This window comes from Mobula birostris, chromosome 3, assembly GCF_030028105.1.
Source record: "Mobula birostris isolate sMobBir1 chromosome 3, sMobBir1.hap1, whole genome shotgun sequence".
Lineage (NCBI taxonomy): Eukaryota > Metazoa > Chordata > Chondrichthyes > Myliobatiformes > Myliobatidae > Mobula > Mobula birostris.
In genome coordinates, this window is record NC_092372.1 from 35,466,188 (window position 1) to 35,486,282 (window position 20,095).

At 40.3% G+C, this 20,095-nt stretch overlaps 1 protein-coding gene across 2 annotated transcripts in view; it reads right to left on the minus strand.

Annotated features, from left to right (window-relative positions):
* Nucleotides 1-19,329, minus strand: part of stoml2 (stomatin (EPB72)-like 2) — a 46,550-nt gene extending 27,221 nt beyond the window's left edge. Inside the window, exons 1-2 of one of the 2 annotated variants that reach the window (XM_072252470.1) lie at nucleotides 19,223-19,301; nucleotides 10,051-10,193 (exon numbers count right to left, since the gene is read on the minus strand). In XM_072252470.1, coding sequence (XP_072108571.1) covers nucleotides 10,051-10,062 — 12 coding nt within the window. In that variant the 5' untranslated portion in view covers nucleotides 10,063-10,193; nucleotides 19,223-19,301. Of the gene's footprint in view, nucleotides 1-10,050; nucleotides 10,194-19,222 lie in introns of both variants that reach the window. The other variant, XM_072252469.1, reaches the window with a different exon arrangement.
* Between the last annotated feature and the right edge of the window lie 766 nt (nucleotides 19,330-20,095).

The following is a 20,095-nucleotide window of genomic DNA, read 5'->3' on the forward strand; positions in this document are numbered from 1 at the left end:
GCAGTCTAAAACAAAGTTCCTCTGACTTCATTCATTTGGCAATCCTGAAGTTATACCATCTTAACAGATAAGACTGCACTGGCGACATTCTGCGGGTTGCGGATAATACTTCTAAAAATGCCTCTTACTGAATTACTCTCACTGCAATCTGCAACATGTAATTACCCTTTAAGCAATGTACTTTTAAGTCAACTTAATGATCTACAGATTTCACTATCTTCTGAAGGACTTGGCGGACCAAGAAAGTACAGCACCTTTCAGTGGACAAAGGTTCATCGCCATGGCCGAAAGCAAGGCAGGAGGGGCAAGTCCCCTCTACCCAGCATCTTGTTAGCAAAATGTGCAGTCACTGTTGACTGCACATTAAGGACCTGGGGGCAAGATTGCTGCATCGGAGAGAAATGAGGGATTATTGTGTTTTATGCCCGAGGGAGACATGGCTTTCTCCGGGTACACCAGATGCAGCAATCAAACAAGAAGACTTCTCGATTTACCGTATGGACCGAACTGCTGATTTGGAAAAAACCAAAAGGTGGAGGTGTCTGTTTTATGATAAACTATCGCAGGTGCTCCAATGAGGCGGTTTTGTAAACTCACGACATTTAACACCTAACAATCAAATGCCATCCATTCTATTTACCAAGGGAGTTCTCCTCCATAATGCTGGCTGCAGTTTACGTAACATCAGCAGCAAACCACAATCAGGCATCTGAGATACTGCATGATGTTGTCTCTAAACAAGAAACAGTCCACCCCAACCCATTTTATATCATATTTGGGTACTTCAACCAGGCTTGTTTGAAGAAAACCTTGCCCACGTACCATCAACATATAACCTGTAATACCAGAGGCCCCAACACATTAGACCACTATTAAACTAAGAGAAGGAATGCCTACTATTCCATGCCCAGACCACATTTTGGTAAATCGGATCACTTGTTTGTCCTTCTCCTAGCTGCAGGCAGAGGCTAAAGAGCAAAGCTCAGAGATTAGGTGTTGGAGCGGCTACAGGATTGCTTCAAGTCAGTGTACTGGGCCTTGTTCAAGGACTCAATCTGTGGATCTGACTGAATACACCATGATTACCACAGATTTTATTTAAACAGTTGTAGACGAAGGTGTGCCCACAAAATCATTCAGAGACTTCCCCAACCTGAAGCCAAGGATGAACCATGAAATCCGCAATCTGCTGAGGACTAGATCAGAGGCATTCAAGTCTGGTGACCAAGAAAGTTTCAAAACGTCCAAGTACAATCTCCAGAAAGCCAACTCACAAGTGAGGTGGCAATTCCGTACTAAACTTGAATCAACAAAGGAAGCTTGACAGTTGTGGCAGGGCTTGAGTACTATCACCGCTTATAAAGTTAAATCAAGCGACATAGGCGACAGTAGCTTTGGTCCCAGATCAGCTCAATGCCTTTTATGCTCCCTTTGACTGTCAAAACATGGAGGAACCATTACAAACTCCTACAACCCCCGATGATCCTGTGACTTCGGTTTCTGAGGCCAACATGCGAGCGCCTTCAGGAGGGTAAACCCACGAAAAGCATCTGGCCCAGATGGGGTACCTGGCCAAGTATTAAAGACCTGTGCTGATCAACTGGCTGGAGTGTTCACTGTTCTCTTTAACCTTTCACTTCGACAACCTGAGGTACCGACCTGCTTCAAGCAAGCTTCAATTATACAAGTGTCCAAGAAGAACTTGGTAACCTGCCTCAATGACTATCATCTAGTAGCACTTTCATCCACAAGAATGGAGTGTTTTGAGTGGTCAATGATGAAACATTTCAACTCCTGTCTGAGAAGTGACTTGATTCCACTCCAATTTGCCTAACAGCACAACAGGTCCACAGCAGATGCCTTTTCATTGGATCTTCACTCAACCCTGGAAAATCTGGATTGTAAAGATGCATATATCAGGATATTCTTTATCAACTACAGCTCAGCATTCAATACCAAAACTAATCAATAAGCTCCAAGACCTTGGCCTCAATATCTCCTTGTGCAATTGGATCCTCTATTACCTCACTTATAGACCACAGTCAATTTGGATTGGCAACAATATCTCCTCCACCATCTCCATCAGTATAGGTGCACCTCAAGGCTGTGAGCTTAGCCCCTGCTCTACTTGCTTTACACCTATGACTGTGTGGCTAATCACAGCTCCAATGACGTATTCAAGATACCACCGTCATAGGCTGAATCAAAGGTGGTGATGGATAAGCATATAGGAGAGAGATTGAAAATCTGGCTGAGTGGTGCCATAACTACAACTTCTTATCAATATCAGCAAGACCAAGGAGGTGATTATTGACCTCAGGAGAAGGAACCCAGAGGTCCATAAGCCATTCCTCATCAGAGGATCAGAGGTACAGGATCAGCAGTGTTATTATTTTGGCGGACCTGTCCTGGGCCCAGCACATAAGTGCAATTACAAAGAAAGCATGGCAGCACCTCTACTTTCTTCGGAGTTTGTGAAGATTCAGCATAACATCTAAAACCTTGACAAACTTCTATAGATGTGTGGTGAAGAGTATATTCACTGGCTGCATCACAGCCTGGTATGGAAACACCAAAGCCCTTGAACAGAAAACCCTACAAAATGTACTGAATATAGCCCAGTCCATCACAGGTAAGACCCTCCCCACCATCGAACACATCTACAATAAACATTGTCACAGGAAAGCAGCATCCATCATCAGAGACCCCCACCTCTCTTCTCGCTGCTGCCATCAGGAACAAGGTACAAGCGCCTCAGAACACACACCACCTGGTTCTGGAACAGTTACTACCCCTCAGCCATCGGGCTTATGAACTAAAGGAGATAACTTCACTCAACCTCACTTGCCCCATCATTGAAATGTTCCCATAACCTACAGACTCACTTTCAAGGTCTCTTTATCTCATGTTCTCGACATTTATTGCTTATTTATTTATTGCTGTTATTGCTTTCTTCTTGGATTTGCACAGCATTTGGACACTGGTTGAACACCCAGGTCAGTGCAGCCTTTCATTGATTCTGTTATGGTTATTATTCTATAGACTTACTGAGTATGACCGCAAGAAAATGAATCTCAGGGGTTGCATATGATGACATACATATACTTTGATAATAAATTTATTTTGAACTTTGAACTCTAGGAAATATTTTCCCCCCAAACTTCTCATCAAAAAGGATCAACATTCTAAACAATTTTATCAATCTTTTTTGTATTATTTCTAGTTTCTCCATGTTCAGTTGGTAAATGAAGTTTCCAAAATCAAGTATTTCAGTTAATCCCATCTACAACCTCCTAATGGCTCTCGGATTTTAGCCTTAAATAAGTTGTCTGTAACAAAAATGTACTTTTACTCCCTGCTGAAACGTTCCATTTAGTACTGCTATAAATACCATGTAAGTTGTTAACACTGGAAAAAAAACTTTTTCCACCCCAAAAGATTTCAGACAGAACTCCAGAAATGTGCTTATTTTTTGGCTTACAATCCCAATACGCAATTACAAACATTTTTGCAACAAAGGTTGGATTTGTATTTGACAATGACGAAATGTCTATTGACAATAATGAGACCTCAGCTGTTATATTGGTACTGATGCAGAGGTGACCCCAATGTCATACTGGCACAGATCAAACAACGATGCGCCACTCAGCTAGTGACTATGATTGACAATGGTGTCTGAGAACCAAGAAGGGAACAGAATCACTGAATAGCTGAAGTCCTAGAGGCAGACATCTCAATGACACAAAGGACTGGTTTCTCTAAAAGTATTCTGCCAGACAGCATAAAGGCAGAGCTGAATTCTGAACATTTGATCCATTTTGTCTAGCTGTTTTGTTAAAAACAGCAAATGGTTTATATTTTGTCTATAAATATGGGAAGACTGCACTGAACCAGACATACCACCCAGAATTGCTGCTTGTACCCCCATAGAGGTGAACTTACTTTTAATGGATACAGTGGGCCTCAAACAGTAGCCCTCAAATCAGGCATCAGATCCAACCTGCAAAAGGATCACTGACAGTATTGTACAGACTTCAAAGGTGAAGGCATGGCTTGGGCTTCTGCCACAGCTGTTACTGAGCTTTGCAGTTTTTAATAAGTGCCTGAGACTTGAGACACTTATTAGTCATTTTGTTTTAAAAAGGTTAACCAAAATCACGCTAAACCAAACTAACTTTTTTTTTTAAAAACTCCACTTTGGCTCCAAATTAGCAACCTGAGAATTCCTAACAAGAGCTGTGGGGATTCACATCCTGATAAGAAGTGATTCACCCAGAGATATGCTGGAGAATTCTGCCATGACTGGCCCCCCCCATGAAGGGAGTAGGGAAAGGGATAGGGAAGAGGGATAAGAGGAGTAACCAGCAATAGGCCAAATAACCAATTCAGCCTTCCAAATCTGTTCATTTGCTCCAGACTCTATTCATTTTGAACATGGTGAAACTGGTGGTTCCAACGAAATTCTACTTAGTGAAGATTTCACAATAAATTATTTACTAGTTATTCCTCTGTCATGGGTAAATAAAGCCACATTCTAGGTTACATTGGCAAAGGTGAGTTGTTTGAAAAAAATTGCAGCGTACCATATCAGCATTACATTCTTTCTTTTCAAATCTTTTTATTGTATTTATATAGGAAAAATAACATGAGTACATCAAAGTAACAATACTTACAATGCCTCAAAAAACCCCATCATCTTAAAGATTGAAAACAAGATTTTGTGATAACAAAAAAAAACCTACTAAGCAGGAAAGTGAGAAAAAAAAGAGAACCCATTAGCTGTACAACCCCGGAGCCATGCGTCATACAAAAAGCTTCTAAAAATAAGTATCAAACCGCCAGCAAGAAAAGAAAATATACTCAAAGAGTTTACAATTAGATCGTGGAAAAATTATATCAATTAACTCAAATGATAATAACGAGCAAATGAGACCCATCTTTTCTCAAAATCAAATTAAGGTTCAAAGGTTCGACTCTAATTTTCTCCAAACTAAGACATAGCATCACTTGAGAGAACCATTGTGACAAAGTGGGAGCTGATGTATCCTTCCACTTCAACAAAATGGCCCTCCTAGCTACCAATGTAACAAATGCAATAACATGTTGGTCAGACACAGAAATACCATGAGTATTTTGAGGAACTATTCCAAAAAGCACAGTTAATTTATTAGGTTGTAAATTAATTTTAAGTGCTTTAGAAATTGTTGAGAAAACCGACTTCCAGAACTGTTCCAATATAGAACAAGACCAAAACATATGTGTCAGTGTAGCTATCTCAGTTTTACATCTATCACAATGACTATCAACATTAGGAAAAATTTTAGAAAGTCTCTCCTTTGTCAAATGGTAACAATGTACAATTTTAAATTGAATCAATGAATGGCTAGCACAAATTGAAGAAGAGTTAACCAACTTCAATATCCACATCCAATCCTCCGTCATAAAAGTCAAATTAAGTTCCTTTTTTCAATCTTGTTTAATCTTAGACAAAGGACGATTATCCCATTGTAATAATAAATTATAAATTCTTCCAATAGAACCCTTAATCAAAGGATTCATAATCATAATAGTATCTAACAGGTCAGCCTCCAATATGTAAGGAAAATTACTTAAATATTTTTGTAAAAAATGTCTAACTTGAAGGTATTGCAAAAAGTGTGAATACGAAACAGAATATTTATCAGTTAATTGTTCAAAGGACATCAATCTACCTTCTTTAAATAAATCCAAAAAAGAATTAATACCTTTATTTTTCCAAAGTAGAAAAATTGGATCACTCAAAGAAGGCTTAAAAAAGCAATTTCGGTAAATTAAACTACAAAGTTTAAATTTTGTAAGATTAAAAGAATTGCGGAACTGGAGCCAAATTTGTAAAGAATACTTAATCACAGGATATAAGTTTAAATTAACAACTTTACCTAATTGCATAGGTAAAGGAGCCCCCAATAACGAAGTTAAATACAACTGTTTTACAACTTTTAGTTCCAGATCTACCCAAATTGGCCGATCAGTCTTATCAACCCAGTATAACCAAAAAGACATATATCGCAGATGAACAGCCCAATAATACATTCTAAAATTAGGCAAAACAAGACCTCCATCCTTTTTCAATTTTTGTAAATGACATTTACTAATTCTTGGTCTTTTATTATTCCAAATAAAAGATAAAATAATGGAATCAATCCGATCAAAAAACTTCCTAGTCAAAAAAACAGGAATATTCTGAAATAAATATAAAAATTTCGGTAAAATCATCATTTTAACTATATGAATATGACCAACAAGTGAAAATGTAAGTGGACTCCATCTACTAAATAAATACTTCATAGAGTCTACTAAGGGAACAAAATTAGCTTTATAAAGATCCTTATATTTTTTAGTAATTATAATACCTAAATATCTAAAAGAGTCTGAAACTTTGAAAGGAGTATTATCATATATAACAACAGAATCATTTAAAGGAAATAATTCACTTTTACTAAAATTAATTTTATATCCTGAAAAACCTCTGAATTCATTAAATAATTTTAACAGGGCAGGAATGGATTCCTCAGGGTTAGATATATAAACCAATAAATCATCAGCATAAAGAGAGACCTCATTCACAAATATCCCATGGATATTTTTAGCCTCACGAAGAGCAATAGCAAGGGGTTCTAATATTAAATTAAACAACAAGGGACTTATTGGACAGCCTTGCCTTGTTCCCCGTGAAAGCTGAAAAAAAGGATACCTACAATTGTTAGTAACAACAGTAGCAATAGGGGCTTTATATATCATTTTAATCCAATTATTAAAATTAAAACCAAAGCCAAATTTCTCTAAAACATTGAATAAATATTTCCATTCGACTCGGTCGAACGCTTTTTCAGCATCCAAAGATACAACACATTGTGGAATTTTAGAAGAGGATGAATATATCATGTTAAGTAGTCTCCGAACATTTCAAAAGGAATAGTGACCCTTTATAAAGCCTGTTTGATCTTTACAAATAATTTTACCCAAAATATTCTCCAACCGATTGGCCGTTATCTTTGACAAAATCTTAGCGTCAACATTCAGTAATGAAATATGAAGCACAGTCAGTAGGATCTTTATCTTTTTTAAGAATTAAAGAAATAAAGGCCTCATGAAAAGTAGAGGGTAAGTCACCTTTCACAAAAGAATCCTTAAACATTTCCAACATATATGGAGAGAGCAACTTTCCAAATTTTTTATAAAATTCTACGGGATAGCCATCAAGTCCTGGGGACTTACCAGATTGCATTGAAAAAAATAGCTTTATGAGTTTCGGCTTCAGTAATTTGAGCATCGAGAATCTTTTGATCCTCAGCCGAGATTTTAGGAAAAACAATCTTTCGTAAAAAAGCATTCATTTTAGAGGAATCTAATGGACATTGAGATTTATATAGCTCAGCATAAAAGTCTTGAAAAATCTTATTAATTTCCTCATATTCCTGAGCTAAGGTACCATCTTTCCTATGAATTTTCATAATTTGCCTTTTGGCTGTAGCCATTTTTAATTGAGATGCAAGCAGTTTATTATTTTAATCTCCAGACATATAAAATTGGCTCTTTAACTTAAGCAAATAACCTCCAATGGGATGAGTTAATAACAGGTTATATTGTGATTGAAGTTCCACCCTTTGTTTAAATAAATCAGTATTGGGGGAAATTGCATAAATATTATCTAAATCTTTAATTTGTTTTGAAATTCTATCTAATTCTGCTTTAGTTTGTTTTTAAGTTTAGCTGAATAAGAAATAATCTGACCGCGTAAAAATACTTTAAATGTATCCCATATAACTAATTTAGACATACCCCCTATATCATTAAAAGAAAAAATTCCTTTATCTGGGTTTCAATGAAAGTGACAAAGTTAGAGTTTTGCAATAATGTCTGAGACATGCGCCAAGGTGGCAGGCAAGAGTGACATCATCAAATTCAAAAGACAAGCTCAGAGGCACATGATCAGATATAGCAATAGCGTCATATTCGCAGGTTTTAACACTAGGCAAGAAGCAGGGATCGATTATAATATAATCGATCCTCGAATATTTTTTATAAACGTGTGAGAACAAAGAATATTCTCTATTGTCGGGATGAAGATACCTCCACAAATCAATCAACCCAAAATCAATCAAAAAGGAATTAATAAATGATGCGGATCGATTTGGAAGTCGCTGATTGGTTGAGCTCTTATCAATCATAGGATTTAAACAACAATTAAAATCCCCACCCATTATGAGCATATATTCATTTAAGTCAGGCAGTAAAGCGAATACCTTTTTAAAAAAAGGATCATCTAAGTTAGGACCATACAAATTAACCAAAACAACTTTTCTATTACAGATTGTTCCTTTAACAATTAAGAATCTACCATTAGAATCTGATTCAATATCCTCTTGAATAAATATATTAGGTTTAATGAAAATAGACATGCCTTTTGTTTTACTCTGAGAAGTGGAGTGGAATTGCAAACCATTCCACCATCTAAAAAATCTATTTTGATCTCCCGCCCTGATATGTGTCTCTTGAGCAAAAATTATATCAGGTTGGAATCGGTGCATTACATTAAGAAGCATACAGAGCAAGAGTTCTTATTAAAAGTGCTTAGAGGGATACAGTGGATTCTGGTTAATTGGGATCAGTATATTTTGGCCCAATAAAGCAGCTGCTCCAATTAACTGAAGTTTCATGGAAATAGTTAAAAAGCTATAAAAAAAAAGGACAAACTACTGTTTAGTGGAGTAACAAATTATGTATTTAAATGAAATACAGAACACATTAGAATATTACCAATACTTTTACAGTACTATAAAACTGTACTAGTTTCTAATAGTATTGACAAAGGAATTCATCCAGTGGATGCGGCCATTTTTTTGATTGACTGTAAAGAAACAAAATCAGCGTAAACACCCAGAGCAGATAATGGACTGCCTTCGTACAATACTTTCGATGACGGCATCCTCCAAAACTTCATTTCATTGTAACATTCAAGAATATTGTCAATACCTTTAAATTATTTGTAGTTCATAACTTGCTGAAGTAGTGAAATCATTTCTTTTTCACTCCGGGCCATTTCTGGCATCTCCAAGCCTGAATGCTTGAAGCCGCAGTGAGCAGAACGGCTCTCAATTGTCTTACTGATTATTGTTTGCCAACTATTATTGACAAAAACTACTTATATTTGAACAAAAAGTAGTGGATAAGGCCCAGTACATCACAGGTAAAGCCCTCCCCACCATTGAGCACATCTACGTGGAGCATTGTAGAAGGAAAGCAGCATCCATCGTCAGAGACCTCTGCCATCCAGGTCGTGTTCTCTTCTCACTGCTGCTATCAAGGAGGAGGCTGGGGAGCCTCAGGACTCACACTGACAGGTTTAGGAACAGTTATTACCCCTAACTATCAGGCTCTTGAACCAAAGGGGATAACTTCATTCACATCATCACTGAGCTATTCCCACAACCTATTGACTCACTTTCAAGGATTCTTCATCTCATGTTCTCAATAGTTATTGCTTATTTATTATTATCATTTATTTTTTCTTTCTTCTTGTATTTGAAGTTTGTTTTCTTTCGCACACTTGTTGTCTGGCTTGTTGGTGCGGTCTTTCATTGATTCTATTATAATTATTAGATTTATTGAGTACGCCCGCAAGAAAATGAATCCCAGTGTTGTATATTGTGACATATATGTATATTGATAATAAATTTACACAAACACATGCAACTGACACTATTTAAAAACTGTTCATTCTAAGCTCAGTGTATTGTCTAACAGGCACACAAGTGCATGCAACTGACACTAGTTAGAAACCGTTCTGCAAGAGCATCCTGTCCCAATTAAGCAGCATAGTATCACAAATAAACAAAGGGAAACCTGGCCATTTTCTCAATTAGTTTTTGATCTTTAAGAGTTGTCCCAAATAAGTAGCTGCCCCAATTAACCAATAGCCAATTAACCAGAATATTTACCTCTTAGAATGCATATGGATTTTATTTAAAAAGGAACAAATGTCAATGAGTTTGAATTTTATTTTAGTACCTCAGTTTTCATTAGCTTGCTTCACTGTGTTGGAAAATCCCTGGTCACTGTTCAACAGCATGAGATATCTGACGAGCTTTCACTTCCAAATGAAATTACATTCACAAAACAGACACTCAGATCCCAAAGTTAGATTGAAAAAGCTGCCAAATTAAAAACAGAAAAGTACAAGGGGAAAACTTCAAGATGAAAATCAGAGAAAAAGTAATTAGATATTATTTTGCTTATGATCATTTGGGACCTAATTTTGTGCGGCTAGTATATTGAGAACATAAAATTGCACTAGTTAAAGGAAATGTTTTCAAGCAGCACGTGCAAACATTTCCTGCGAATTAAAATAAAATTAATTATCCATATCTGTCTCTTTTTCACCGATCTCTTGGCTCAACTTCAATGTCTGGAGAAGCAGCAAGGAAAATATTTAGATACAGCAAAACATTCAATTCATATCGAAAAGCTACATCCATTACATCCCTGATTCACATTTGTGTATGTTTGATATTGGGGAGAAAAAGGCTACTCAGCGAAGTGAAGAATCTACATAAAGTGTGACTAATACTATAAAACTAGAGAAAGTACATATAGCAGCTAGTTCTGTCATGGGAGCCCTGAATGCTGTCATTATTTTCTCAAGTAAACCTACTGTTACTGTGTTCAACACTAAAGTTAGAAATGGTAGTTACTTTAGAGGAGCAATGGTACTATTAGTAAATGCACGAGGACAGAAAAATATACCGCCCCTTAATCTAAAAAACATCAACTAAGCATTAGTCTTTTAAATCTGTTTACTTAAAATTGTTATATAATCATTTATTTAACTTGCCACACATATAACACCTTATTAATACTTGAATTAATTTTACCAAACTACTTCTTAAGTAGACATTATCATAAACTTTTTATAACCCGCATACAGACCATCCCAGGGTAACTAACAGGCACTATTTTTAGACACCCATTTGTCGATTTTGTCCGTAAGTCAGAAAATACACTAAGAATGATATGGTAAAATACTGTAATAAATGGCATCAAAAGTGCAAAAGATTGGTAAGAACGAACAATTACTAGAAGTAGAAAGAAGAAACTAGTTCTGCTCTTTGTAGGACTTCTGAATGTTGTAACATTATGGGGGCTGGTTCATATGTTGGGAAATCCATAGGTTGCATGTTCGTAACCCAGGAACAGACTATCCTGAGCATTCACTGCATTTCTTTTGTCAATACAGTCATCTTCCCAGAAATGTTTAAATGTCAGAAATTATTTGCCTTTTATGAAGCTGTATTGATTATAGTATTCATCATACCCATGAATAAATTTAGGCTGATAGTTATTTTAAATTACCTGGCTTACTCCTGTGAACCCTTTGAAAAGGGCATCCTGCTACCAATCCTCCAATGTTCTGGCATTCAGTGCCTCAAGTCTTTCACACTCTAGAGCTGCATGACCATTTCTGCTAGTATTAGCTTCTTACCCTTAGCTTCCATGACTTATGCATCAATGCTGATTCCCATTATTGCACTTTTCCATGAAAATTAAGACAGAAAGGGACAAAAGAAAGCTAGAAAAAAAACTGCTGTTGCTGACTTCTGGAATGAGAGAATGGAATGAGGGAAGAACTCAAGAGTTAACTACTGTCTGTGGAGACAAATTCAGTATGTCAACATTTCTGGTCGAGAACTGCCTCGGCACTGACTGGGAAGCGGGAAGATTGCTAGTGTATAGCAGTATATAGTGGGGTGGGATGGAGATTGGTGGGTGGTAGGTGGAGAGGGGACGATAGGCAGAAGGCACCAGGTAAGGAAAGGGGTGGACGGAAGACATGAATAAAGATGAACATGGATGGGTGAATATTGGAGGGACTACCTGAAATGTGCATACCTTTAGGTTGTAAGCTACCCAAGCATATATAATATAAACTGTAGTCCTTCAAGTTTGTGTTTAGCCTCCCCGTAGCAATGGAAAAGACAGAGGATAAACAGTTTGGTGTTGGAATGTAGGAGTGTAGAGGAGAGTTAAAAAAAAGTACAACTGGAAGCCTGAGATGGCCATTGCAGACCAAGCACGGGTGCTCTGCAAAATGGCCAATTAGTCTTCAGCATGGAACCCAACATACAGGTTGGAAGAGGTGCAGGAGAATCTGGAGGGACTGTTGAGGTACCTGGATGGTGCTGAAAGAGGAGAAAGGACAGGTGTTACCACGTCTGCAGCTGCAGGGGAAAGTACAGGGGAACAGGGAGAAATGGATGGGGAAGAGGGAGCAGACCAGTCCTGAAGAGAGCGCTCCCTACGGAAAGCAGAAATGAGGAGGGGGTAAGAGGGCAAGGTATGACTCATGGTAGGATCACTTGGAGCAGGCAGAAATGACAGAAGATGATGTGTTGCAATGGGAGGCCACTGAGATGAAAGCAATGACCAGTGAATTCTGTGGCTGTTCTGTCTGGCAGCAAGTGCAGATATTTGGGAAATGGAGCAAATGTGTGCGAGGGCTCTATCAACCACGGCAAAGGAGAAGCAACATTTCTGGAAGAAGGAAGACACTACAGATACCCTACAGTAGGTGGCCTCACATGCAGCAAAAGAGAAGAAATTGAGAAAATAAGGATAGCTTCTCTATCGGAAGCAGGGTGGGGCAATAAACAGTATATTTGAAGTAGCTGTGTGAGTCAGTGGGATGTCATCTGCTTCTAGTCGTTGAACTGGTCTATATTCAAGGACTCAGCAGCTAACCTAAATAAATACACTACTACAGTTACAGGCTTCATTCGTAAGTCTGTGAAAGACTGGGTACCAAAGAATTCAATCGTGTTCCCCAACCAGACATCATGGATGAACCAAGAAAGCCACTCCTTATTGTCTACGTCTGAGGCATTCAAATCAGGTCACCTTGACCTAGACAGAAAATCTAGGTATGACCTTTGTAAACCTATCAGGTAAGCTAAGCGACAATATGAGACCAGCTTTCAGTGGCAGCAAGGCTTGCATGCTGTAGCACAGGGGTCCCCAACCTTTTTTGCACTGCGGACTGGTTTATTATTGACAATATTCTTGCGGACCGGCTGCCCCGGGGGGGTGGTGGGGTAGGGTTGCCAACAGACAAGAGTAGCAGTCAAATACATTGTGTTTACCCTGAGAAAGACTACAATTACCATGAAGCCTTGCGCAGGCACCAGTGCGCATGTGTGTACGTGCCGATTTTTTTCTACAAATCGTTTTTGGCGATTCTGTTCGGTCTGTTCGGGGTGGGGGCGGGGGGAGTGTTAATTACGACCGGAATATAGGTGATAAGTAGCTAATACGCTCAATTTCGTTTCTAAAAGGGTTTATCTAACAAATTTAATATTAAACACACAGCGCATATTTTCCTCGCATGAATACAGTGATGTCAATTATCAGGGGAGGACAGGGGAGCTTGAAGTAAGTATTGAATGAACTTCCAGTAGAAGTGGTAAAGGCAGATTTGATATTATCATTTAAAGAAAAATTGGATAGGTATATGGACAGGAAAGGAATGGAGGGTTATGGGCTGAGTGCAGGTCGGTGGGACTAGGTGAGAGTAGCGTTCGGCATGGACTAGAAGGGCAGAGATCGCCTGTTTCTGTGCTGTAATTGTTATATGGTTATATAAGTCACTTATAAGTCAATAGCATCATAACATTGTAAGTAACGTTTGGATATTAAACACACAGCACATATTTTCCTCTATTGAACATATAAAATCATTGCAACACACCAATATCACTGAATTAGTGGGAGTCCTGGGCTTGTTTCCCTGCAGCAAGACGGTCCTATCCAGGGGTGAAGGGAGACAGCGACACTCGAAGGGGATTCCTTATGTCCAGTCTATTCTGCAATTCAGTTTTTGTTACATTCATCGCAGAGATATGTTGGAAATGGAAGCAACGTTTTCAGTGCTTTTGTGGCTATCTCAGGATATTCAGCCTTGACTTTGATCCAGAATGCTGGCAGAGATGTTATGTCAAACATACTTTTCAGCCCGCCATCATTTGCAAGCTTGAGGAGTTGATCCCCTTCTCATGCTGATATGGATGACGCGTGGATAATGACCTCGCATGCGTTCAAACTCAACAGGGCGTGACAGGGAATGAGGAAAGGTGCAGCTGACTCATATCGCCAAATCATATCGTTTCCTCGCGGCCCAGTAGCACGTGCTTGGTTGGGGACCGCTGCTGTAGCAGACTACAAAACAAAGTGAGGCCATCTTTCTGGCAACACCACCTATCTCCCTGCTTAATGTATTCCAAGCATTTTTCAAACAGAAAATCAGCCCACCCTGACCTCCGATGCACCTATGCTCACAGTCACCATTGCAGATGTCAGATCACCCTTCCTGAGAGTGAGCATGAGGAAACTATCCGGCCATGTCCTCAGATCCTGCATGGATCAGCTTTTGGATGTACTTGAAGACATCTTTTCAGCTCTCCAAATTCCAATCTGGGGTCCCACCTGCTTTAAGAACCCCACTTTCATCCTGGTACCAAAGGAAAAGAAAAAGTAACATGCCTTATTGACTGTTGACCATCAAGAAGTACTCAAGAAGATGGCTCTACACTCATCTCTGGAACATCTGGATAACAAAGACACCGATGTCAGATTCCTGTTTATTGACTATAGCTCCACCTTCAAAACTGTAATTCCAAACAAACTCATTTCCAAACTCCTAGCCCTAGAACTCAGCATCCCCATCCACAATTGGATCCTTCAGTTCCTGACCAATTAACTGTATTCAATCAGGACAGGTAACAACAACCTTGCCACAATTATCCTTAACACTGGTGCCCCACTAGGCTGCATCCTTAGACCCTTACATTATTTCTTATAGACTCACAGCTATCTTGCCAGATTCTGCTGTCACTTACAAGTTTGCAGATGACACCACGTTACTGGACCGGATCTCAACAAGAAGACAGCATACAGGAAGGAGATGGAAAGCAGAGTGGCATGGTGTCAAGACAAACAACCTGTTCCTCAAAGTTAGCAAAATAATGTAACTAAATTACTGAGATAAGAAAACCTGCAGATGCTGGAAATCCAAACAACACACGCAAAATGCTGGAGGAACTCAAAGTGCTGAAGATCGATTTCTTGAACTTCCGGTAATTGACCTCTCCCCCCACCTCCCACCTTCACATTTTCCTCTCTCACCTTATCTCTTTACCTGCCCATCACCTCCCTCTGGTGCTCCTTCCTTTTCCCTTTCTTCCATGTCTTCAACACTCTCCTGTCAGATCCCCCCTTCTCCAGCCCTTTATCTCTTTCACCAATCAATTTCCCAGCTCTTTACTTCACCATTCCCCCCCCACTCCCAGTTTCACCTCTCACCTGCCACACTGTACTTCTTCCTCCCCCCCCCCACTGTCTTGCTCTGACTTCTCATCTTCTCTTCCAGTCCTGATGAAGGGCCTTGGCCTGAAACGTCAACTGTTTACTCTTTTCCATTGATGCCTGGCCTACTGAGTTCCTCCACCATTTTCGGCGTGTTGCTCAACTAATCACTGACCTCAAGATCCTTGGAATACATTAAGCAGGGAGGTAGGTGGTGTTGCCAGGAAGATGATCTCACTGTGTTTTGTAGCCTGCTACAGCACGCAAGCCTCACCACGACTGAAAGCTGGTCTGGTATTGCCGCTTGGCTTACCTGGTAGCATCTCCAATGCAAGTGTCAAGGTGGAGATGGCAGAGTTTCAAGTTCCTGGCTGTAAATACAATCAACAACTTATCCTGTTCCAGCCACATGGACACATTGGCCAACAAACCACACAGTGCTTATACCTCTGTAGGCGGCTGAGGAAATTTGGCCCGCCTCCCAATAACCCTCACCAACTTTATTGATGCACCCTGGATAGCACCCTACCTGGATGCATCAAAGCTTGCAGGCAGCTGCTTTACTAAAGAAATAGCAGAGAGTTGCAGACCCAGCCGGGCCTACCATGCAAAGCAGCCTTCCCTCTATTGATGCTGTGTATATTTCCTGCTGCTTTGGGAAAGCAGCCAATATCATCAAGGACAACTTCCAACCCAGTCATTATCTCTTCTCCTCTCTTCCACCGGACAGAAGATACAAAACCTGAGAACACATACCACCAGTCTCAAAGACAGCTTCTATGCCATTGCTATAAAACTTTTCAAGATCAAAGTAAGTTTATTATCAAAGTACATATATGTCACCATATATAACCCTGAGGTTTGTTTCTTGCAGGCATATTCAGAAAATGCAACAACTATATTAAAATCAATGAACGAATGCAACCAGCAGGATGGGCAAACATTCAATGTGTAAAAGACAACAAACTGCAAATACAAAAGAAAAAAATAATAATAAATAAATAAATAAGCAATAACTATTGAGAACATGAGATGGAGAGTTCTTGAAAGTGAGTCCATAAGTTGTGGGAACAGTTCAGTGATGGGGCAAGAGAAGTTGAGCAAAGTTATCCCCACTGGCTCAAGAGCCTGATAGTTGATGACTTCCTGAACCTGGTTGTGTGAGTCCTGAGGCTCCTGCACCTTCTTCCTGATGGCAACAGCGAAAGGAAAGCATTGCCAGGGCAGTGGGGGTCCTTGATGATGGAAGCTGCTTTCCTGCAACAGCCTTCCATGCAAATGTGCTCAATGGTGGGAAGGACTGGGTCTTATTCACTACTTTCTGTAGGATTTTCTGTTCAAGGGCATTGGTGTTTCCACACCAGGCTGTGTGGTAGTCCATATAATCTGCACCACACATCTATAGTAGTTTGTCAAAGTTATAGATGTCATGCTGAATCTTCGCAAACTTCTAAGGAATTACAGGCACTGCCGTGCTTTCCTCATAATTGTACTTATGTGCTGAGCTCAGGAGTGATCCTCTGACATGATAACACCAAGGAAATTAAAGTTGCTGATCCCCTCCACCTCTGATCTTCTGATGAGGACTGGGTTCATGGACCTCTGGTTCCATACTCCTGAAGTCAACAATCATTTCCTTAGTCTTCCTGACATTGAGTGAGAGGTTGTTACTGTGGCACCACTAAGCCATATTTCCAATATCCCTCCTATATACTGATTTATTACCAACTTTGATTCAGCCAACGATACAGGTGTGATCAGCATTGGAGCTGTACTAGCCTCATAGTTATAAGTATACAGTGAGTAGAGCTGTAAAGTCTCTTTGGATACTTCCATCCTTGCACGACTACTGCATTTGTTCCAGGTTGAGGTACAGGTCCAGACCTCCAAGAGCTTTATATGCTGCTTCAATATTTGAAGGATACCTGTCTGGTCCTCAATACAATTTGTCTCCTCCTTCTGACTCTTGCCTTCAAGATGGCTTCTCTTAGTATCCTGGATCTTGAGTGTGTTTGTCACTGTCTCACACTGTCTCCTGTCAATGGGCTGAGTTCGATGCACTCCTGCACCCAGCTTTCCAAAGCTTGAGTTCAGAGGAAGCTCCCACATTCCAGATTCCCTCAAGATAAAGTCCCCAGGGGCTTTTACTCTCCTGGCAGGGTTTTGCTGAAATATAGTTTCTTTCTGTTCTTTCACTTCCTTTTCTAGTGGTGGTGGTGGTGGTGGCGGTGACTTCACTGCCTTATTTTGTTATTAGATGAGGACAACTGTGGATGTCTGCCTGGCTTGTCATTCCTCTTAGAGTTGACAAGAGTTGTTGGTAGTTTTTTGAAACCTTTAGGAGACTTCCCTCCCCCCCCCCCACAACCCAGTTTATTTCTTTTCACCATTTGCCAGTCTCCTGCCTCCTCCTCTTCCATTGACCACATTGGTTTGGCAGAGGTTGGGAGACGTCAACAAGCACTTCATAGCTTGCCACAGTCAGATTTTTGATTCTTTCCTCCTCATATTCCTGAGTGGTGCCTCAATGGCAGGAGGAGAGGTGTTACCATTAGCAGAAGAATGGTAGCCAGTTCCCTCCATTATAACCAGAAGACTGCTTGGGGCAAACTCTGTGGAAGTAGCTTGCTTCTTATTGCATACTGGTTGAAACAGTTCGCTTCCTTGTAAATCTCTGGTGTCATGGCCTTCCTGTTTATAGATTCTGCAGATGATGGCAAATCACATATCTGAGTTTGCCCTAGGTGTAGTACACGTTGAATTGTCCACAATGTAGCTCAGCCTTTCCCTGAATATGAAACTGGACTACAAGCAAATTCTTTTCAGTCCATTTTATGTGTCACCTTGATCTGTCACATCCTCATTACATATCCTGAAGAGGTTGTTAAATTTGATGCAGTTCCCTGCTTCATTGTTTCCTAGCAAGGAAAACTAGATGACCAATAACCACATGTTAGGTCTGTAAGTGTAGAGTTGCAGTCCAATCCTTTAATGCCAAGTGAGGATACTGCCGTCTGAACCAAATTTTACTGTCACCTTGACAACTTTGGTCAAGTTATTGTCATCTTGACAACTTTGGTCTGCACCTAAAACATTTCTTTCTTCTGTGCACCCTTCCATTCTTTGCAATTTAAAACATGCTTAATTTCACACTTTTCCAATTCTAATGATGGTCCTTGACCTGAAACATTCATTGTCACTGAGAACTGGTACACTTTGATCGGTTAGATGTTTCTAGAATCTTCCTTCTATGCTTCAGATATTGCATAAAGCTGCTGGATTAGCGACTGAAATTGCCTTTGGTTAATGGGGTAAGGATTTATTGGTTAAAGGAAATAATTAACTGACTCCCCTTCAAAGCAACACCAAGTAAACCCTTACGTCAATCTAGACAAGGCCAAGGTTTAAATTTCAACAAATACATAACCTCAAGTTACAGTGAGGGAAGGATGCCAGAGCACAGAGGGGTGGTAAGAGTTGGGCAGGAAGGAGAGTGGGGATGGCAGAGGTGCTGGGGTGAGGGCAAGGAAAGGGTGGGGTGAAGGTGAGGAAGGGAGAGGGGTAAGGATGGAGGGAATGAGTGTAGGGTTAGGGGAGATGGTTAAGGTAGGAGGGAGGAGGTGGGGCGTAGGAGAGGGGATGTGAGTACGAGTGTGGGGTGTGGTTCAGAGGGACAGAGTGACGAGTTGAAAGTAGCACGGGTGGGGGAGGGGCTGAGTGAAGAAGCGCGGCCATGTGAAGGGTGCTCGAGTAAAGGTATCGGTGGCTGGATTCCGCTGCCGAGGTCTGGTTATCTACGTGGCCGCCCGGGCCGCGTTGCCCTGGTTACCTGGAACAAGGTCCGTCCCCGGATCAGCGAGCGCAACATCTCGGCACGGTTGTGGATGGAGCAGGTGGGCGGACAGAAAGAGCGGAACTCCGACGAAACAGGCAACAAACTATTTACTCCGACAGGCAACGAAGAGCCAGTGTCTAGGGTTCCGGCAGCTAACCGTGTCCTTCCCGCGTCCGCCTCAGAGAAATCCAAACTCTCTTCCCATCGAGTATCGAAACACTGCCAATAATTGTAAACATGCTCATTTTTTTAACAAAATCGTTGTAGATATTTTTGAGAGATTTTATCTCCCGGATCTCGCTGCGAGGATTTCGGGTCAGTAAGAATTTGGGCCATTTGTAAGAATCGGTATGATAATAGTCTCCTTTGTAGAGAAATAGGCGTTAAGTGGGTGGTACATGTGAGCGAGTAAAACGTTCAGTAATACGCCTAACCAAAGGTGAACCTCTCAAGCAAATCAAAGAAAAAAATGAAAACCAAAGTTTCCAACTCCTCGGTGCTACCTGACAGAAAAGCACAGGAATAAACCCTTTGGACTGCAGTATCTGTGCCAACCATAATGTCAACTTAAATGGCATATCTGGTACATATCCCTCAATATGATTTCACAAAATTCGAGCCTAATGGAATAGTGAGCACAATACCAAAGATTCTCCCGAAGCGCAACACCATAGAAGATAAAGTTGACTGGCACTCAGTCCACCACTTTAAATGTTCATCACCAGTGCACAGTGGCTGCAGTGCGCACTATTTGGGAACTGCACATCAGTTATGTCCTGGGCTATTTTTTCAGCAGCACCCAAGCTCCCAGACTCTGCCAGTAAGAAGGATAAGAACAGCAGTCACAACTCACCACCACCTGCAGTT